We start from the raw sequence: 22,348 nt of genomic DNA on the forward strand, positions 1-22,348 counted from the left end.
TAGAGTTGGGGTCTAAACCCCAATAGTTGGCTCCAGAGGCTATGCTTTTAATCATTACACGATAGTGATCAGAGGAAGCAGGAACTCCAGTCTGGGCAACATAGTGAGACTCTGTCTCTAAAAAAAAAAAAAAATTAGCCAGGCATGGTGGCCCATGCCTGTATTTCCAGTTACTTGGGAGGGTGAGGTGGGAGAATCGCTTGAGCCCAGGAGGTTGAGCTATGATTGTGCCACTGCATTCTAGCCTGGATGACAGAGCCAGACGCTGCCTCAAAAAAAAAAAAAAAAAAAAAAAAAAAAGGAATTGAACTGGGTGCCAGTGCCTGTAATCCCAGCACTTTGCGAGGCTGAGGCAGATCCCTTGACCCCAGGTGTTGGAGACCAGCCTGTGTAACTTAATAGCAAGACCCATCTCAAAAAAAAAAAAAAAAAAAAGGAAGAAAAAAGAAAAGAAAAAGAAGAGAAAAAAGCAAACAACAACAAAAAAGAAGGCAGGAATTATTATTCTCATTGAAGAGATGAGGAAACAGAAACAAAGAAGCTAAGTAACTTACCCAGGGTCACACGTGTGAGAGGCAGAGTAAAGGCAGAATTCTAGTCCTGGAAGCCTATGGCTTCCCCCAGACAGGACCAAGTGTCCTGGTTCTCTTCTTCATGTACAACTCCACTTACACAGGCCCACGAGTAGTAGGACCAACCCAGAATCTCAAAACCCTTATTTGTGCTTAACTGTCTGCATACTGCAGGGTAATTATGGGGCGTGAAGGAGGGAGGCACCCTCTCGACTTAGATCTGAACTCCCAGTCGCTTCCAGTTCCCAGGACCACCAGCCCTGAGGCGTAAGGCTAGGCCTGAATCTGGGACTTTCTTAGCCGGAGTTAGAAGCGGAGGAGTAGGGTGGGACAGTGGGCGGACGCCGCTGGGCCGGGCAGCCCAGAAACGCGGGGTGTCATATTTCTTGCAACTCGCCAATCCCGAACGCCGGGGGGCGTGGCCACACCTGGGAGGCGTGGCCGGTCGGATGCGAGGGCTGCGGCGTCCTGGGGCGAGGCGCTGACGTGAGCTCGGCGCACCTGGGCCGGGCAGGTAAGGGCTGGTGTGGGACGGGGAGAGGAACCCGCAGTCCCTACTTGGGTAGAGCCAGGCGCCCCTTGGCTAAGACGTCGAGGACCGTGGTAGCGACGGGTGATCTTCGCTGCGGACTTGGTTCGGAGGGACGTCCGCTTCTGGTGGACAGATTGAGCAAAGGTGGGTACGCCAACTTCTGGGGACCAGCTTGAGGGAGGGGAGGCTCCCCCGTGGGTGGGGTAGGACCCGTCCCCGGAGTTTGTAGGGGGTGAGAGAACTTGCTTGGGGGCATCTGTGTGTTTGGGGTGGGTACCCACTGGGGCTGGTTGCCTGTCGCCCTCTTCCAGATAGCTTTGGGGCGGCCTCAGTTCTGTAGCGCTAGGCCCCTCTCGAATCTACACTTGTGTCTACTCTCCCTACCCCCGCCGCCAAAGCGGAGGGCACTGCTCTCGGCCCTCAACCCCACTATCCGGTAGAGCTAAAGCACCGCGCCCCCTTCAGTCTTACCAACTTGCCGCTGGCCCCTGTGTCCCAGAGAGGGGACTTCCCAGGTCCGGAGGCCCTTGGTCCTAGTGGGCGTTTTGGGAAACTGGAGTGAGGGTGGCCAGGAGCTTTGGAGCATTGGCGGTTTGTTTTCCCTCCCTGAGTGTTTGGCACAGTTAGGCCCTTCGCCCTGGGCCTGGGAGACACCCTTGGATTTCTAAGGAGCGGAGCTAGGTGCTGGGGAGGGTGGTGCTGGGGTGTGGTTGCTCTGGGGGTGGGCCCTCTTTGCCCGAAGGGGCTGGAGGGTGGTGTGGAGAAAGGGGAAAGTCTCCCAGGCCTGACTTGGAAAGGAGGCCTGAGGTGTCACTCTTTACAGGGAGCCTGCTTTGTGGTAAAGAGGTCACCCTGTCCCAACCTGTTCTCTTGGTGGATGTCAAGAGTGGAAGTGAGGGAAAGGAGATGGATAGGGAGAGGAAGGCGCTTGGGTGGGATTGGTGAAAGCTGGTGTTGACCCAGGAGTGTGGTTTAAGATGAGACGTGTGTATGATGTATGACAGTGGCACTCAATACCTTGTAACTCCCGTTCGCCATCCCCCAGCTTCCATCTAGCAGAAGGGAAGGGTGTGGGCATTTTGACTAGAGGCCTAGAGTTTACCCCTAAGCAGGGCTAAACTAAACAGGGAAGCCTGAGGAACGGAACTTAGAGGATGGCATTTCACTTCCTTCGGGAGAAAGGGAAGAACTGGGACTGCTAAGAATTGTCTGCAAGAAATGGCGTGTGTTTTAACCTGAGCAAAACCACTGATGGCCAAATCTCGGCTTTTGTGTGGCAGTGCCCCTGGAAACTAGTCTGGGGAGGAGCTATGGAGGTGGCAATGAGGGTGTTTATGGAGGACCTGCTCCCTAGAATAGGGGTATGGAGAGGACAGTTAGTGCTCGGAGGAGGCTGTAAGTGTCCCTCCTCTATGCTCACTGTGAGGGGAATAGATAGGTTAGCATCATTGTTCTTTGGCTGATTAAGTACCTGTTAGAGACACAGGCCTTACATTTTGCTGTGATGGCAGCTAGAGATACCAAGATGAATTCATCTAGGCTAAGGTGGTTCTGCAGGCATTGAGATTTGGGTGGCAAGAGTGTTTAGAAAGAGAACTCTGATTTAGGTGTGTTTGAGAGTGGATGTTATGCAGTCTCCACCTCAATCACTTTATTGGCCCTCTATGCTGCTGGGACCTTTGTTGATGTTTTTAGTTTACTTTCTTGGTGTGCAGAAGATGAGAGGGACATGGAAGACAAGGTGCAGTGGCAGGGTTTGGTACAGAACACTCTGACTTAGGAAATAAAGCAGCTCAGCCCAGATGTAAAATGGGGATAGTAATATCACATTCAGGTTCATGAGGATGAAATCAGACATGTTAGGTAAAGGTTCGTGTAAAAATTGTAAAGCCTACACAGATACAAAGGATTGTTGTTACCATCCTTCATAAGAAATGTCTTATTGTCCTGAGGTTAAAAAAATTACTTGTAGTTTTTTAAATTATAAATTGAAACATATCATTGTAGGAAAATATGAATCATATATAATGTATATAGGAGAATGTAAAAAGCACCCATAGTTCCATCACTAGATAACCATTACAAATATTTTGTTGCATTGTTGTATTTATTTCCTTTTTTCAGTTCTGTGTGTATGTGCACATGTATGCAAGTACATGCTGTGTTACAAGATGGAGATAATGCTACACAGTCAAGTTGTATGCTGTGTTTCCCCTGCCCCCACAACTTCACATTGTAAACATTTCCTTGAGTATAATAAAAATTCTGACACCTGTTGTTAATGGCTACTTAATATTGCAGCCTGTGGTTGTGATGTAATGAACCGTTTGTCTTCGTCATTTGGGTTTTCAATTTTTCCATCTCTGCCTGTTTTTAGAGTTGTAGTTACTGGGTGGTGAGTGGGGGAGATCTTGGCTGACTTTCAGAAGGTGGAGAGGGTTTACAGTGAGGGAGGCAGGGCATGGGCTTGGAGGAGGGCAGGCTGGGGCTCCTTCCATGGGGCTGAGGCAAGGCTGCTCTTGTGTAGTCCTATCTTAGGAGAACACTGAGAACCCAAGGCTCTAGATCTTAATCACTGATCTCTATGGGTGGCTGCTTCTCCCTTCCCATCATCAGATGCAGCTCCTGGTCTTGGCCTGATTGCCTTAATTTTTTCATGGTGGGCTTTGGATCAACTACAATAAGTCGTTTTGGACTTTTCTTCAAGTCCACTATCGGTCAAGAGTTGGATTTTAATGTCTGACAGGCCCAAACACAGCACTTACCAGCATTGCAATGGAAATTCTCAAAAGCTCTTTTGTAGATTGACTGGTTTGGTGCCTATTTCCCTATCCTCTTCTTCCTTCTCTTGCTCTATCCCCTTTTCAGTAGTGATAGGACTGGGGAGCAGAAGGTAGAACTAGCCCTTGAGAGAATATGCATTCCCTCCTCCTTATAAGGCTTATAATGCACTCCATGGTTTGATGGTTTCACATGCTGCCCTACAAAACACCGTAATTCAAGGCCAACTACATGGGGGCACTTGAACACTGCATGCCAACCTGACCTACCCACTATGCTCCCAGGGGGAAGGTTTCAGTTGCAGGACTTGGTAATTGGGTCAGAAAGCTCAGGTGAGAGCAGGTCTTGCCTTGCTCTTAAAGTGCCAGACACTGAGTTGGGTTTGGGTTTTTCACATTTGTTGGGAGTCTGGCTGAGGAGAGAAGTGGTGTTATGGGCCACCCCATCAGCTAAGCTCTTCTGAGTAGGAGCCTTCAGCTGACTCTTTTAACCTCTTTTCTTTCCCACCTGGCACAGTTTATTCCCATATTTAGCATCTTTGCTGCAAGGTTGTTTGGTTTCAGAACTGTGATCCAGGTAGGGATCTTTCTGGGTATGAAGGTGACCTATTTATCTTCCACTCCTCCTCAGGCCATTGTGGGGCTTGAGAAGTTCCAATGTGGAGTTTCTCAAGAAGGAACATGGAGCTTTAATGTTTAGTAACTAACACCGTGCTTGGCACACAGTAGCTGATGAACAAATATTTGTTGAATGAGTGTTCTTTTTCCAGGCATCTCATTCTCATCTTAAGTAAAAACAAAATAAGAACACCAAAAAATCCAAACATAACATCTCAGACAAACAATTCTCCAGTGACTGTTTTTTATCAGTCACCAAATCTGGGAAGGCTTTTGTTTTCTGCTGTGAGTGCCAGCTGCTCTTGAATGTTATCTGCTATGCCCATGTATTCTTACGAGAATCAATTGCAGACTTTACCCAGGCTGGCTCCGGCAACCAATCGGTTCACTCCAGCCTTCATTGGGAGATAAACAGACCCAAGGGAGGAGGCTGTCCTAGCCATGCAAAGCTTGTCTCATGACTGCTTTTAGTACTCTAAGTACTCTTAGTACTTTAGTATTTGGTTATTCTAGGGCTTCTGAGCTTTACCAGACTCAGTAGCGGAGACGTGTTCTCAGCCTATGTCGCCAATGTTCCCAAGCCTTCTCCCAGACACTGGATTGTTGTATGGATAGCCAGCTGAGACCCCCCTTTTCTCCATACAGAATCTTTGAGTGGTCAAGGGAAAGACAAGCCGACTCTTCAGATCCCTGTGGACACACTGCCTGCTCTTCCATGTAAGTGAGGACTCTGGAGTCCAGGATCTACCCCTTATCTACTTCTCCCTCATCATGATGGTGTCATTTATTTCTAAAATATTCCCATTCACCTTTAGTTGTCTTGTTTAAAAAGAGAATGTGCGTCAGCTTCTCACTTATATAGTTGTTGCTGTTTCCATAACTTTTTTCTTCCCTCTCCTGAGATGAGATTGAAAAGAGCAATTTCCCTTCTCTTCCAAAGCCCTTGGTGCTTCAGGAAGGACTGTGTTCCAGCAGGATGACATCACCTTTTTATTTTTCTGCTTCAGGATTTAAATGGAAGAAATGTGATCTACTTGCCTGATAAGTCTGATTTGGCTAGAGCATGAAGTATAAATGGCTTTGGAATCAGAATAAAAAGGACCTTTTAACCTCTTTTCTTTCCCACCTGGCACAGCTTATTCCCATATTTAGTTTCTTTGCTGTAATCTAGTGAAACTGTAGCTCTAGTAGGTGGGAAAGGTGGCTGGGAAGGGTTCCCAGTGGCTGGCCTAATTCTTCTGCTCTTCCCATTTCTCCCTCTGACCCCCCAGATCATGGCCCTCCACCCCCGCAGAGTCCGGCTAAAGCCCTGGCTGGTGGCCCAGGTGGATAGTGGCCTCTACCCTGGGCTCATCTGGCTACACAGGGACTCTAAACGCTTCCAGATTCCCTGGAAACATGCCACCCGGCACAGCCCTCAACAAGAAGAGGAAAATACCATTTTTAAGGTAAAGGACTTCTTCTACCATCAGACCTTTCTGGGTTTTTTTTGGCATGGGGAATATACCAGATCTAAAACTCTGGTGAAACAGAGAGAATGCTTATGATGGGGGTGCCCAAACTCAGCAGGCATAGTAATTCCTCTTTTGGGGGCATGTCTGCAATGGCTGAAGCTGTTTATTCTTTCCCACTCATTGAAGGTACTCACTCACATCCCAAAGGATACCAGCTGGGGTTGGCTAAAACTCTCATTAGTGATTGTAGTGATGTGTTTGTTTCAAAAGCTAGCGAGGGTGAGCAGTTGACTCTTCCTCCTCAATCACTCAGAGCTGTTGCTATGCAGAGAGGTGCTTGGGCCTGGGAATGGATACTCAGGCCAGGACAGAACTATCAGGTGTTAGCAGGCATGCAGTATAGCCTATGTGATTGGTATAGAGGGCTCTCAGCAAGTTTTTCTTTCTTTTTCTTTTTTTGTGGGATATGGTCTTGCTCTGTCAACCAGGCTGGAGTGCAAGTGGCATGATCATAGCTCACTGCAGCCCTGACCTCCTAGGCTCAAGCGATCCTCCCACCTCAACCTCTCACGTACTGGAACTATAAGCACACACCACCACGCCTGGCTAATTTTTGTATTTTTTCTGTAGAGACGGGGTTTCACCATGTTGCCCAGGGTGGTCTTGAACTCCTGGGGTCAAGTGATCCTCCCTCCTTAGCCTCCCAGAGTGTTCAGATTACAGGCATGAGCCACTACACCTGGCAAGCTTTTCTTTTGAGTTAAAGTATTTCGCCCCATCTATAACTGGGGCTTAAAAATTAAAGGTGATTTAATTACAAGTTTTAATTTTATAAATGTTTTTAAAAATAAGAAATAGCACTGATTTGACAGTCATTTTATTTAACTGAAAACAAGATTTAATCACAGAGCATTTTACAAAATTTAAGTGAAACCAAAGCTTGACTTAAGACAGAAGTAGGTGGACAGGCTTGTTGTGGGAAAGGTTTTCACATGGTTTGAAACCCTGGAGGCTGTGCCTCTGCTCCAGACCAGCTTCTTTCTTGGTCACTTCCATCTCATGAGTAGCTTTAGTTCCTGCATCCCAAGACACTGAGAAGTTAGTTTGTTTGCCCTTTTCTTTGAGTATAAGCTAGAAGTCACAAGTGAAATACAGTCTCTACTGTGGGTCTCTCAAGATTCATGCTTTGGGTCCTTGCTGAAATTGGGTTGGGAAAGGGCAGAAAATGTAAGCGCAGGGTTCAAAAGAAAGCCATCCTTAGGGTGTTTCCCACCCAACTCAGTTATGTCAGGTGTAGAGAGGACAGGCAGAGAGAATATTGACCTGAAGGTACTTAGAAGGTAAATGACAGCTCTTAATTTAGATTTTAAATAACAATATAAAAGTTGATAAGGTTAGTGCCTATAAACCAGCACCAATTATTGGAGTTGGCATTGAGAAGGGCATGGGCCCATCTTGGCCCAGTTGGCCTCTTGTGGCCGTGGTCTGAAACTGGATTTGCGGTTCAAGTGTCTGACAGTGGCTGGCCCTGGGGAAGAGGCTATTTCCTGAAAGCCCTACTCATGAGAGTGATGCTTTGGGCTTGCATGCTTGGGGCTTGAGGAAAATTGGGCTGTTGGGAGGTGGCTTTGTTTTAGTTATATCTGTGCATCTGTTTGCAGAGTGCAGAGGGAGAGTGCTTTCACAGGTACCAAGCTCTGATGGCCTTTAGCAGAATATGCAGTTGGGGCACTAACATTAAATGGGTGTCTGTGTCCATTATCTCTTTTAATTCTCATGACAACCCTGTAAGGGAGGTATTACCTTCATGTTGTTGATACAGAAGCTAAGTCTTAGAGGGGCTGAAGAACTTGCCAAAGTCAAACAGCCAGTAAGTGGTGGGGGTAGGATTTGAACCCATTACTTTCTGTCTGCATCCACCCCCCATTATACTGCCCTTTCTGATCAAGAACTGGAAGACCTGGCCTCAAATTCTACTACCATCAACTGCATGTGTTGCCCTGAGCAAGTTAACCTCTCTGGGCTTCAGCTCTCCCTTTGGTAAAATGGGGATGAAATTAGTCTTGCCTGTGAGAATCAAGTGAAATAAAGTATGGAAAGGGATTTGTAAAGCACTATAAAAATGCAGAGATTATTTCCTGTTTAGGAAGAGAAATAAGGACCTGCACAGTGATCAGAATCTCTTGCTAGCAAGACTCAGAATGGGTTTGAACAAGCGATGTTTATAAATCACAATGATTGCCACATGGTTCCTCCTAGGCGCTCCTTTCTTGATTCTTTTTTTTTTTTTTTTTTTTGAGATAGAGTCTTGCTCTGTCACCCAGACTGGAGTGCAGTGGTGCGATCTCGGCTCACTGCAACCTCCGCCTCCCGGGTTCAAGTGATTCTCCTGCCTCACCCTCCCAAGTAGCTGGGATTACAGGTGTGCACCACCATGCCCAGATAATTTTTGTATTTTTAGTAGAGACGGGGTTTCACCACGTTGGCCAGGATTGTCTCAATCTCTTGACCTCATGATCTACCCACCTCAGCCTCCCAAAGTAATGGGATTACAGGCGTGAGCCACTGCACCTGGCCTCCTTTCTTGATTCTAAAGTTCCAGTCTTAAACGATATGGCTCTTCACTGCATCAGCCTTGGGTGCCCAGTGCAATCTGGGTGGGTCCTGGGGATGGCTGTGTGGTGAGCAGGAAGGCTGGGGCTCTGGTTCTGGGTTGGTCTGGCTGTTCTCCATGGAGGAGCAGGGCTTTAGGGAACCACAGAAATGTGCAGAGCTCTGCCAAAGTCTTCATAGCCCGAGTCAGCTGGGTGGGGCCAGAGTTAGCATGGGCACACAGAGGATCAAACAAATGGAAGGGAAAATGTGGGGAGGCAGCAGCCAGGTACTGCCAGGTAACTGGAGATAGGCCTTCCAGATACCAGCGACCAGTGAAGTTGAAATCTCCTGTAGGGGGTTGGATAGAATGGAGCAGCAGTTAGGCCCCCTAGTGTCTGCTCAGCCACCTGGGGCAGCAGAATGTTGTCAAACTTCTTCATTCCATACCACAATCAAACGGAGGGACCCAAATCTGAAAAGATGGTAAGAGGAAGTGATCTGAATTGGAGGAGGAGTATTTAGATTAGCTTTTGAGGAAACTTCCTCATGACTGTGAGGTTCTTCAGGGGGCGACTGAAGGAGATCAGAGCTCTCAAAGGATGGGGCAGAAAAATTCAATTTCAGCTTGAGGAAGAAGCCTATGATCAGAATCAGAGGAAGGGATTGGGTTTGGACAAGTCATATACCCTGTTAGCTTGAAAACGCTGGTGTGTGCTTCCTGTCTTGAGTTCTCTGCTAATGGTACCTACTTTTTCGGCATCAGAACAAGTTGTACTCCTGCACAAAGAGATCAGAGAACTTGTTAGCAATGGGGGAGAGTGGCTATCCCATGAGCAGAAACAAGAATGCCTGTTAGAGCTGAAAGTAGGGCTAGGTGTCTACTCCCTGCTTTGCTCCTGAGCACCTTGGTCTATGACTTGAGTGGCTTAGATTTTTCGTTTCCTCATTGGGGAAGCTAACTTCTTGTCTGGGGAAAGTGCCATGAGTTTCCATATTTGAAAACCAGAGAGAAGGAGTCAAAGTGGTTTTAGTCCGTGCTGCCAGCCACTGGTGTGGTTGACAGCATGATGTTTCTAATGAAGCAGAAGTTTGAGGGGATAGGGTAAGGTGAGGGGTGTGGATTTTTTAGGACTTGAGGCCCTCAGCCAGTGGGACAAGCTGAACCCCCAGTGTGTTTCCTTCCCTCCTAAAGGCACTTGGTTTCTACGATTCTTTTTTTTTTTTTTTTTTGAGATGGAGTTTTACTCTTGTTGCCCAGGCTGGGGTGCAATGGCACGATCTTGGCTCACCACAATCTCCACCTCCTGGGTTCAAGTGATTCTCCTGCCTCAGCCTCCAGAGTAGCTGGGAAAATAGGCATGCACCACCATGCCCGGCTAATTTTGTATTTTTAGTAGAGACAGAGTTTCTCCGTGTTGGTCAGGCTGGTCTCGAACTCCTGACCTCATGATCCACCCGGCTTGGCCTCCCAAAGTGCTGGGATTACAGGCCTGAGCCCCTGCACCTGGCTTACAATTCTTTATTTATGTATTAGATTGAAGACTGACAGGAGGGAACACAGGAGGCCAAACTCTTCATATCCTCTGCCATGCCTCTTTGTCTTACCTATTGTCGTATAAGCAACTCATGTCAAAAATGAATAAGTGAAGAAAAAAAGTTACTTGAAATTCTGCCATCCAGAGTTACCATCTGCACTTTGGTGCGTATTTTCAGCAGGCTTTATCTTCAGCCCTTCATTAGACCATTGTCGTCTTGATGAGTGCTGGTACCAGTTCTTGAGATAAGGTTCCTCCTTTTAATATATTGTGTTTGCACATGGCTTTATTTCCCTTAGGCACCTGTCTTGCCTGGTCCTAAGGGCAGTGTTTCCTGCTGCAGTCTCTGTAAATTGGGGTTGGGATGGTGGGGCAGTCATGCAAAAGTGTGTGTGTGTGTGTATGTGTGTGTGTGTGTGTGTGTGTGTGTGTTTGTGTCTATGAGAAAGGGTAAACACACGCTTTGCAGTGGCTCTGGGCAATGATAGGACTCACTGTGGTTTCTTGTTCTCAGGCCTGGGCTGTAGAGACAGGGAAGTACCAGGAAGGGGTGGATGACCCTGACCCAGCTAAATGGAAGGCCCAGCTGCGCTGTGCTCTCAATAAGAGCAGAGAATTCAACCTGATGTATGATGGCACCAAGGAGGTGCCCATGAACCCAGTGAAGATATATCAAGTGTGTGACATCCCTCAGCCCCAGGGCTCGATCATTAACCCAGGTGAGGCCCCAGATGCTGGGGAGAAGGTGGGCAGTATGCCAGATTCTGGGCTGGACTCTTAAAAGAGATAGTCAACTTGAAAACAGCCTGATTTACACAGTTTAAGATGGATAAAGCAAGAAAGCCTTTCTCTGGGAAGGACCCAGAAAACAAAAGACGCAGACTCAGCAAAATCTTGCTTACTTAGGGGAATGTTTTTTAGCCTGGTTACTTAAAGCATTAGAAAGTGGAGGGGTATACAGTTCTACTGTAAAAGTAGCCTCTCTTGGGATTCAAGAGGCCAGGTAGTTTTGAAGGAGAAGGGATTAAAGCTTAAGAGGTTTGCGTTCTAAACCTGGCCCTTATCACTTTACTATTTGTGGGACTTGAATCAAGTCATTTTACCTCTTGTGATCCTCAGTTTCTTCAACTCTAAAATATGGGATCTCAGCTTTCCCATTTACTTCAAAAGCTATTGTGAGAATCAATTAACATGATCTGTAAAAAAAAAAATAACATGATCTGTAAAAAAGTTTTTTTTAATTGACAAATAATAATTGTACATATTCATTGGGTATATAGTGATGTTTGGGTACATATAATAGTGACAAGATCAGGGTAATAAGTTCTTTATACATATTGAGTGAGTGATCATTTAATTCATAGGATACTTCGACTAAGAGAGTATCTCCTGATCCCTCCAATTAACTCCATACTTAACAAGTACTAACAGCCAGATAATTTAGACATGTGCTCCAGTCAATCTAGGGAGGTCCTTCCATGAGAGAAGTGTTCATTCCCTTGATTCTCACTCTTTTTAGTTAGGACATTGAGGGTGTGTACTGAACCTGAGGAGCCTCTGGGCTAGCAGTCCGTAGCTTGAATGGTGGGTCAGCTGCAGGGGTGGCAGTGCAACCTGAATGGCTCACCTGTGAGCTTGTGTATCTTGGGTAGGATCCACAGGGTCTGCTCCCTGGGATGAGAAAGATAATGATGTGGATGAAGAAGATGAGGAAGATGAGCTGGATCAGTCGCAGCACCATGTTCCCATCCAGGACACCTTCCCCTTCCTGAACATCAATGGTGAGTGGGGATGATGGGTGGTACAGAGACATACGGAGGATGTAAGGAGTTTTGACCTTGGAACTGTCAATACATTGGCCACCACTGCCCTGAAAGCAGGATTGATCCCTGCAGCCAGGCTACTGGACTGTTAGCAAGTGGGAGTCAGAGGTGAGGAACTCCGTGCTGGCTTAGTTATCCCAGTAGAGTTGGGTGGGTTCCAGGCAATAGAACATCTTTGGAAGCTTATGTGCTAATTCAAAGAAATAAAAAATTTGAATTCATTCTTAACCCAACATACAAATATATCATCAGTTACACATTTTGCCAGTTTCCTTCAGGCCAAGTACAGTGTCATTTTTATGCATTACGGGAAAACTCTTCTAATATTTCCCTTGGTATAAATTCTGTGTCACTTCCTTAACAAGGACTACTCTGCTTAGGCTGTATCACGGGAAACTTGTGAAGTCTGTAGCTGATAGTACTCGGCTCTGATAGGATTTATCTGCAAGAGACTTTTCTTTTATGGGCTTTTGAATCCAGCTTCCTAGGAAAATTGAGTTTGGAGCTTGAGAATCCACTGTGTGACAGAGCAGGTGCTGAATCTCCCACTGCATTTTCTGAGGATACTTGAACACACGTTGAATTGCTCTTCTGCAGCAAATTTACTTCATTTATCCACTGAAATGCGCCTACTCAAATAACTTGCATCCAGCCAAGCAGTTTTTCATTGTCTTTTTAGTACCACCTGGCTGCAACGGGTCAAAATGAGATAACTTATGCCACCTATAAAACTTAGGATATCAAGATGATTTATTTAGGATTTTCAGGTACCCTACTGTAGGTGATGCCTCTACCTTTGAGACAGGAAATGACACTTGTCTGTCCACTGGCCCTCCTTCATTTATCCTTCTACTTATATATTTGCAACTAAGTGGGTAAAGAGAAGTTTCATAGAGATCTTGCAGGTCAATATTGCCACATGTTCAATGTCACTAATCATTAGAGAAATGCAAATCAAAACCACAATGAAATACCATCTCACACCAGTCAGAATGGCTGTAATCGAAGTCAAAAAATAGCAGATGCTGATGAAGTTATGGAGAAAAGTGAACACTTATATCCTGCTGGTGGGAATGTAAATTAGTCCAGCCACTGTGGAAAGCAGTTTAGTGATTTCTCAAAGAACTTGAATCAGAATTACCATTTGGCCCAGCAATCCCATTATTGGGATTATACCCAAAAGAATATAAGTTGTTCTGCCATAAGGACACATGTACACGTATGTTCATTGCAGCACTTATTCACAATAGCAAAGACATGGAATCAAATTAAATGCCCATCAATGGTGGACTGGATAAAGAAAATGTGGTACATATATACCATGGAATACTATGCAGCCATAAAAAAGAGTAAGATCATGTCTTTTGCAGCAACATGGATGTAGCTGGAGGGCATTATCCTAAGTGAACTAAAACACAGGAACAGAAAACCAAATACTACATGTTCCCACTCATAAGTGGGAGCTAAACATTGAGTACACATGTACACAAAGAAGGGAACAATAGACACTGGGGCCTCCTTGAGGACGGAGGGTGGGAGGAGGATGAGGATAAAAAACTACCCATTGGGTACTACGCTTATTAACTAGGTGACTAAATAATCTGTATACCAAACGCCGGGACATGTAATTCACCTATATAACAAACCTGCACATGTATCCCTGAAACTAAAATAAAAGTAAAAACAAAAAATTGCCACATGTTACATTCTTACTTAGTGAAATTGAACATCTAGAAATGTAGGATCCTTTCCCAAATGTCTGGCTGACGCATTCTGTTATTCTCACCCCCTAAAAGGATGCAATTTATTTCCAGGATCCTGATTTCCTATTTCTGTTGATATTTTATTAAAGCTAATATTTGTGTGTCCTTATGTTTTGAGTTGCCTTTAATCCTTTTTTGGAAAGTTGTAGAATAGATATTGAAAACAAAAAAGTAAAATGGGAACATAAATTCAACCAGACTTATACACAAAGGGTCAAAGAAACATTAACCTTCGTGATTTCAGAGCTGTTGGGGCAGAGGATGAAGAATTGTTGAAGAATAGATGCCTAAGAGGTGAGGCTAGGAGGAGAAATCTGTAGACTTTGGAGCAAGTCAACTTTGACAGTAGCAGGGAAATACTTTTTTTTTTTTTTTAAAAAAACCTTTTAATTGGATCCTTTTGAATAAATAATACTTCCACATGGTTTACATTCATAATGGTACAAAAAGGTAAATCAGTGGAAAGGTTTTTCTTCTATCCTGTCCCTGAACCTTTCATTTCTTTCCCTGGAGGAGTCAGGTCCTTCTAGGCTCTTGAGTATCCTTCCAGGCATTTTATGCATGTAAAAGTATTTGTTTGTTTTTAAAGGTATTTCTATGTATTAACACTTCCTCGAAGCTAATCAGCTAATTCAGCTGAGTTCGTTTTATGGAAGACAACCAGCTTCTATTTAATTGCTGGGGCCAAATTTTACAGTATGGAATGTCTTACTCCTTGTAATTTAACCTCCAGAGAAAACTCACTTGTCTATGTTAATCTTCAGCAAACAAAGGTTTTTAAAACTATGAATTATGGGAGAAATAATATGATTAGGAAGCAGGAGCAGGGGAACGTGCAGGGGAACCTTATTTCTTATTGTGTTAGTTATGGGAATCACTGATGGGCTGGAAGATCACACTGGGTCAGGGTTCAGTGTTTAGTTCTTGTCTACTGACCTTGTGAGTTCTCAGAGCATCAGCAAGTGATGCGCATGTGTGGTACCCCTGTCTGCTCACCATATGCTTTTGTTTTAGGTTCTCCCATGGCGCCAGCCAGTGTGGGCAATTGCAGTGTGGGCAACTGCAGCCCAGAGGCAGTGTGGCCCAAAACTGAACCCCTGGAGATGGAAGTACCCCAGGCACCTATACAGCCCTTCTATAGCTCTCCAGAACTGTGGATCAGCTCTCTCCCAAGTAAGTGAGACTTTATCTTTCTTGCTAGGTCTTCTGCTTCTGTTATAGACTCTTTCCTATCCTGCTTTCTAACTTCATTTCTTTGCCATGTATTGAAAAACTACCTATCTCAGAGGCACCCTCTGTTTCTGTTTCCTGGCTAGCCCATGAGTCACCAGGGAAGAAGTAAAGAAACACTGGCCCAGCTAGGTGTGGTGGCTCACACCTGTAACCCCAGCCCTTTGGAAGGCTGAGGTGGGAGGAGTGCTTGAGGCCAGGAGTTTGAGAATAGCCTTGGCAACATAGTGAGACTCTACAAAAAAATTTTTAAAAAATTAGCTGGGCATGGCAGTGCATGCCCATGGTCCCTGTTACTTGGGAGGCTGAGGTGGGAGGATCACTTGAATGCAGAAGGTTGAGGCTGCAGTGAGCCCTGATCAGGCCATTGCACTCCAGTCTGGGTGACAGACTGAGACATGATCTGAAACAAACAAACAAACAAACAAACATTGGCTGATACTTACTTGCCCATAGGGACGCTCTGATTGGTTACAGCTCCAGCTCCAGGTTATTCAGGTCTTAGGTGGGTAGGAGGCCCAGGTTTATCAGTCATGCAGGGGGATTTAGTGACAAGGCCAGTTGTGGAACAGGGAGGTTAATGGCCATGGATTTGGTAGAGGAGGCTCTTGGATTTTGAGAGGCTTTAGGACCTACAGAAAAAAACCTCTTTCTGAATTTGGTACAAATTTATCTCAATGAAGAATCAACGTCATTGCTTGGGTCTCCCTTTCACACTACACATGGTAGGCATGTGAGTGCTATTAATAAAATTTTGTCCAAGAGGCTAAGTAGCTTTGATAAGGGCCATTGGGTTCAATGGAGATTTGCTGAGTAAAAATTAACTTTGATGTGAACTGTGTCCTTTTATGGTATATTATTAGAGCAGATCCCCAGTGTGTGTGCTCACATGTCATTTTCAGAAAAATTGTTTGGTATTGCTTCTTATTCCTCAAGTTTCTTTAAACAATAAGCTAAAAATGATAAACAAACCAGATACGTTAGTTTTTAGCTCCTTCCAATGACCATTGGTGTGAGGACTCAGTCAGTATAGTGTGGGGATACCAGGACCACTTTACTTGATGAAATTGTAGCCCTTGGGGTGTGGTGATTGAACAGAAATAGTTGAGATGGACCTTGAACTGTTTGCCTTCAGGCAGCCTTTTGAGTGAATGTTCCAGGGATATGTTGATGTCTCCCTTTATTGCAGGAAGGATAACTATGGCAGTGGCCTTCCTGAATGCTGGTTGAAAGGTGGCTTGATCTTAATGGACTTGCATGAGTCACAGGGATGAACAGGCAGAGCAGTGAAGCAGGACTCTCACTGTCATCTCTAACCTTGCAGTGACTGACCTGGACATCAAGTTTCAGTACCGTGGGAAGGAGTACGGGCAGACCATGACTGTGAGCAACCCCCAGGGCTGCCGACTCTTCTATGGGGACCTGGGTCCTATGCCTGACCAGGAGGAGCTCTTTGGTCCCGTCAGCCTGGAGCAGGTCAAATTCCCAGGTCCTGAGCATATTACCAATGAGAAGCAGAAGCTGTTCACTAGCAAGCTGCTGGACGTCATGGACAGAGGACTGATCCTGGAGGTCAGCGGTCATGCCATTTATGCCATCAGGCTGTGCCAGTGCAAGGTGTACTGGTCTGGGCCATGTGCCCCATCACTTGTTGCTCCCAACCTGATTGAGAGACAAAAGAAGGTCAAGTTATTTTGTCTGGAAACATTCCTTAGTGGTAAGTCATTTCTCAGAAGGTTGATGGTGGGAATCGTTCTCTGGAAGTACATTCCTTCCACTATCCCTGTCTTTCACCTTCCTGCTTTCCTGGCATGGCAAAGATCTTAAAAAATTTAGTCTGGAGGAGGTCAAGGGAGAACAGAACTTCAGTTCTAAAAATTGGAGGTGACCTAGGCAACAAAGAAGGGAGGTTCACTCCAAGGCTACGTACTTGGAAGCTATTTTTAAGGTGGTTGTGGCTCCTTCAATGGCAGAAGAGGGAGGCAGCCCTGTCATTACACCTCAAATGTTACCAGCTTGTCTTTAACTTTGGAAGGTAACCCTGTTTGTCATATTCAGAATAGCAGATATTCTTTTGGGAATTATCTGAGTGGTGAATTCAAGCAGGCAGTTTTAGGGAAAGCACTGAGATGTGAATTTTTTACAATGTGGTTTGAACTGCAAGTCGTGATCAATGATGTCCAAGAGAACCCTCTGTAATTTGTACTGTTCAACATATTTGTGCTGTTCAGTGTGGTTGTCATAAACCATATGTGGCTATTGAGCATGTAAATATGACTAATGTGTCCCAGGAACTGTTTAATTAATTGAAAACTAGTGAGCACATGTGGCTAGTGGCTATTGTAATGGACAGCATAAAAGATGGTATTTGTTGAGTGGATGTGGAATGACCCAGTATACCAAACTTGCTCTTCCACTTTCTGCAGATCTCATTGCCCACCAGAAAGGACAGATAGAGAAGCAGCCACCGTTTGAGATCTACTTATGCTTTGGGGAAGAATGGCCAGATGGGAAACCCTTGGAAAGGAAACTCATCTTGGTTCAGGTGAGAAGATAAGGCTGTGTCAACAACTCTTCATCTTTTTGCCAATGCTTTAGCCCCCAGGTCTGGGTTGAGCCCTCATCAAGCATCCATCAGCCCATGTAGGTTTCAGTCTCATCAGATGGGGTAACAGACTCAGGTTTGTGCAGTAGGACTCATGCTGGGAAAGGCAGGGTCCTTAAAATGGGTGACTGATTTAGTGGAGATCTTATCTTTCATTCTCTTACTAACCTTAGAGTCTTGCTGAAACCTCATAGGATATAACCCTTTCCAGGTTTTCTTCACACACACATACACACACACAATGTAAATTGCACTTTTTTTTTTTTTTTTTTGGAGACATGGTCTTGCTGTGTCGCCCAGGCTGGAGTGCAGTGGCACCATCTCAGCCCACTGTGGCCTCAACCTCCCAGGTTCAAGTGATCCTCCCACCTCAGCTTCCCAAGTAGCTGTGACAACAGGCACAGGCTACCATGCCTGGCCTAATTTTATTTTTAGCAGAGATGAGGTCTCACCATGTTGCCCAAGCTGGTCTGGAACTTGTGGGCTTAAGTGATCCTCCTGTCTCAGCCTCCCAAAATGCTGGGATTATGGGTGTAAGCCACCACACCTGGCCTTTTCCAGCCTTTCTTAGAAAAACCTTTTGAGTTACTTTTAGGAATATAAATTTATTCTAGGAAGTGGCAGCAAGGCCACTTGGGCTTTGCCCCTGGAGTTGTGTAGCAAGGCAAGAAATAGATGATATTTTGTAAAAAGTCTTGCAAAATAAGCAGTCATTTATTTAGGCATGTGATGTAATGTTACATCTAGGTTCTTTGCCTTCATTTGAACCACCTTCCACAGTGATCCTTGGCAGAAGGATGATCCAGAGAGATGAAGGCATATCCTATATTTAGACATCAGAATGGGGGGCTTCCTCAGGGCTTCTTTGGTCTGTCCTTCAATCTTGGGTCCATTGTGCTATTTAAAAATACCTTTTCCTCAGAGGATACACCTGTGTTCTGTGTCCTGAACAGGTCATTCCAGTAGTGGCTCGGATGATCTACGAGATGTTTTCTGGTGATTTCACACGATCCTTTGATAGTGGCAGTGTCCGCCTGCAGATCTCAACCCCAGACATCAAGGATAACATCGTTGCTCAGCTGAAGCAGCTGTACCGCATCCTTCAAACCCAGGAGAGCTGGCAGCCCATGCAGCCCACCCCCAGCATGCAACTGCCCCCTGCCCTGCCTCCCCAGTAATCGTGAATGCCATCTTTTTCCTTCTCTTTTTTATAATATTGTACATATGGATTTTTTTATTGTTTAGATTTAACCAGCTTTTAAATCTCTCTTTTCTCTAACAGTATTAGAAGTCTGTGATTCTCCAAATATGCCTAGATTTAAAGCTGATTTAATTTATGGAAAAATCACCCTTCAGACTTTGCTTTTCTTTTTCAAATCTCCTAATGGTAGTATGATACAACATAGTAGAAGGAGATTTGGCCTGGGAGTTTGGACACCAAAGTTCTAGCTGCAGCTTTGCTTCCAGTGTGACCTTGAATAAGTCCTTTAACCTCTGGGCTTCAGATTTATTGCTTATAAAGTGAAGAGATTGGAGTAGTGCCTGAAATTGCATCCAGCTTTAAAACGGACTCAATGACCTTCTTCTACTTGTACAAGGCTAAACTGCCTGGAACAGAATCCTTCTGCATTGTTCTTGTACCACATTTTTCCTTGGTTTTGTTAAAGTTTCCTCAAGCACTGATTTTTCCAGGATCGAGCTCTGTTTGACCTGTTCTGCTGGTATAGTAAGCTGGCTCCCTGATGGGGGAAGTGAGAGGGAGAGGAGCTGGCTGGCTGGTTGCTTAGAAACTATGCTTGATATCTAAATAGAAATGGGTGCCAAAGTCTGAAAGTCACCCAGCCTGTGGAGTGAAAGCTCACAAATTTGGCTTCTAAAGGGAAGCTGTTGACACAGAAAGCCTAGGGATTCTGTGGAAGAATAGGTTGTCAGGCATTTACCTTATTACCACTCAAATACCAGTGTGTGTGTGTTGGGGGGTGCAGCGGGGAGAGGCGGTAGGTGACAGTATGTGACTCAGGTGGTAGCTTTAAGAGGAAAGAGCTTTATTTTTCTTATTTTCTTCTCTGAGCTACACTGAGCTGGGGATCTAAAATATACTTCTCTGACTACAAAAGGGACAGTATCATTTAGATTTTTTGCAGTTGGAAGAAATGGGTTGTTGAGTGTGTTAAGGCTGGGATGAAGAAGGGCTGGGCAGTACTCTTCTGGAAAGGCTCACCTAGCACAAACCTGCTTGTCTCCCTTACTAGTGGAGGTATCTGAGTGTGAACAGTGAAGGTAAAGAGTGGTATAGAACAATGCAGCTCTATATGTCACAAACTGGTCTTATCTAGAAACATCTGCTGAGTCTCTAACCCTTTCGGCTTTCTCTTCTTTTTTGAGACAGTCTTGCTTTGTTGCCCAGGCTGGAGTGCAGTGGCAAATCACCACTTACTGCAGCTTTAAGCTCCTGGGCTCAAGCAATCGTCCTGCCCCAGCCTCCTGAGTAGTTGGGACAACAGTCGTGCACTATGATGCTTGGCTAATTTTTTTTTTTATTTTTGTAGAGATGAGTTCTTGCTATGTTGCCCAGGCTGGTCCTGAACTCCTGGGCTCAAGCAATCTGGGACCTAAATGGCAAATAAGATGCTAATCTGTGGTTCCAAGCCCCAGTCCTCTTGAATAGTGATGCCTATCTGTCTGTGTCGGGACGTAGTAAGGAAGCCTATGTCTAGTCTGGTACCTTTAAACCAGGCCATCTCCTACTTTTCAAAATGACTCAAAAGTTGAGCTAGCCTTATTTTAAAAACTAAAAATTCAAAATCAGTGGTGACATGAGGACTTATTTATTTAAAGTGCTTCAGCCTTGCTTTTAGAGTTTCTAAGAGACCTAGTGGAATCTGCTATTATGAAAAGCATGAAAAGATTAAGAAATCTGGTTAAAGGTCAGGTGCCCAGCTTCGAGGAAAAGTTGGACTTTTAGGGACCAGGAAGCATTAAAGGCACAGAAACTTTACATTTTGGGGGTCATTTTGTTGAGTAGGTGAAGTGAGGGATTTGGTCTTGATATTTGGCTGCCCCATCTCTATGTGGGAGCTCAAAGTTAAAAACCCACTGTAGGTAAACTGGAAGGGCAGCTCTTGAATCTGGGCCAGTCTGTATCCCTTCTGTGAAGTGCCAACAGCCAGGCTATCTGTAGCCTGGGTGGGAGCCCAGATAATGTGAGCTGGTAAAGGGTATTGGAAAAGTGCCAAGAAATACCAAGCTTTTGGTTCGTAACCACTATAAAAAGTTTATGAACATGTCAGAGGAATGGATGAGTGATTTGTGAGGTCTTAACTAGATACCCCGGTTTCTTCCTTTTTTTGGCTTCTTTTCAGAATGCCGGGAGAGTACATGCAGGGATTCCATCTGATTACCCTCAGTGCTCTTTCTCTGGTCCTGCTGGATAGATTTAGGTTTCCTTTCTTTTTTTAGGGCCTTAGTCTGCTATCTCCTTTGGTAGCTACCACCACTCACTCCCTTGATATCTTCTACTCCCTTGCCTTCACCTTGCTTAAGACTGAGAAGGGATTTAGATTTTGTCACTAGCTCTTTTTTCCTCACTGTGTACCCCACCAAACAAGATAAGTTCAAGTTAAAAAGAACCTATTGGAGGTAAACTGGGAGAGCAAGTGTTGGATCTGGGCTGGTCCCTTTCCCGTAGAATTAGGTCCCTGGTTATATGTTCCCATAGCACCCCATACTTCCTCTCTCAGAATAATCATTTCCCTTGTAATGCTCAGCATCTGTATCCTGCTTGACTGCAAACTTGCTGAAGGTAGGGATTGTTTGTCTTGGACTTCGCTGCCAGTCCTTAGAACAGTGTCTGGGACACAGTGTGTTCTCAAATATTTGTTGCTGGAATAAATGAATGAACTAAATCAGTCTTTTAGAGATTTATTGTTAACCACCATGGGAAAATTAAATAAATGCGGGAAGGAAAACGTTCCAAAATTAGAAGACTACTTTCTACTCTCAGCTTCTGACTCCCTCTGAGCTAAGAACCAGACAGCCTTAGGCTGGTAACTCCTATAAGCTGGTCCTCCTCCCATGCTGACCCCATCTTTACTGTACAGTTCACTTTTCATGGTCTGAAGGCGCCACCAAGATAGATCCAGGAGTGACAACTCCAGTGTAGGTGTCCGCTGTTCCTTAATCTCTGTCCTGCTCCAAGTATAAATAAATTGGGGCCATTTCCTTAGATACTGGGGGTTTCTCAAGAAACCCTTTCCCTTCGTGGCATGGGTCAAATCGCTGGTAGTTAAAAAGGTGTTAACTCTTACGTGAAATAACACATTTTCTTTGTAATGACCTGACTGGAAAGCCTCTGTGTCGTCACTTCTCATTTCTTATTTGAAATCAGCAAACTGGATTCAGTAGACATGAACTTAAGCCCCATGAAAGTGGGGGTTTTGTCTGTTTTGCTCACTGCAATACCTCCAGGGCCTAGCAGCATGACTGGCACATATTTGTTCAAAGTGAATACTCACACCTTCACACCCTCCCTAGAGAGCTGTTGTTGTAGGCCTCTCAAATGTAGGATTTAGGGAAGTCAAGTTAAAAAAAATTAAAACGTTTCAGCACCACCCACAGGTGAGGCTATTCTGCAAAATATGTTGTCTTGAGGTATGTTTCGTCTGGACAAAACGTATTTCCACAGACACAAACCAAAGGTGTTAATTTAAGTGCTGTGTGCCCTGTTTCTGGATTCCCAGTCAAGTGGGACACCAGACGTCATAACACAGGGAGGGCGTTCGGCGAAGCAAAATGAGGGCAGCAGCGGGAAACCAGTTTCACCAGGTTCCGCCTTTTCTCGT

The 22,348-nt window shown here is 45.1% G+C and overlaps 1 protein-coding gene across 1 annotated transcript; it reads left to right on the plus strand.

The window, feature by feature from the left end:
* Positions 1-1,040: 1,040 nt before the first annotated feature.
* IRF6 (interferon regulatory factor 6) lies at positions 1,041-21,412 on the plus strand. The gene is made up of 9 exons (XM_054474689.1): positions 1,041-1,248; positions 5,148-5,219; positions 5,774-5,950; positions 10,601-10,805; positions 11,739-11,867; positions 14,687-14,845; positions 16,227-16,619; positions 17,329-17,447; positions 18,461-21,412. Exons 3-9 carry the CDS (start codon positions 5,777-5,779, stop codon positions 18,683-18,685), a joined length of 1,404 nt encoding a protein of 467 aa, XP_054330664.1. The 5' UTR covers positions 1,041-1,248; positions 5,148-5,219; positions 5,774-5,776; the 3' UTR covers positions 18,686-21,412.
* Positions 21,413-22,348: the final 936 nt, after the last annotated feature.

This window comes from Pongo pygmaeus, chromosome 1 (assembly GCF_028885625.2).
Source record: "Pongo pygmaeus isolate AG05252 chromosome 1, NHGRI_mPonPyg2-v2.0_pri, whole genome shotgun sequence".
NCBI lineage: Eukaryota > Metazoa > Chordata > Mammalia > Primates > Hominidae > Pongo > Pongo pygmaeus.

Coding starts and splice junctions, on each gene's coding strand:
- IRF6 (XM_054474689.1), top strand. CDS start 5,777: ATGGCCCTCCACCCCCGCAGAGTCCGGCTAAAGCCCTGGCTGGTGGCC. Junction 11,868..14,686: donor CCCCTTCCTGAACATCAATG/GTGAGTGGGGAT, acceptor CTTTTGTTTTAG/GTTCTCCCATGGCGCCAGCC. Junction 16,620..17,328: donor TCTGGAAACATTCCTTAGTG/GTAAGTCATTTC, acceptor CACTTTCTGCAG/ATCTCATTGCCCACCAGAAA.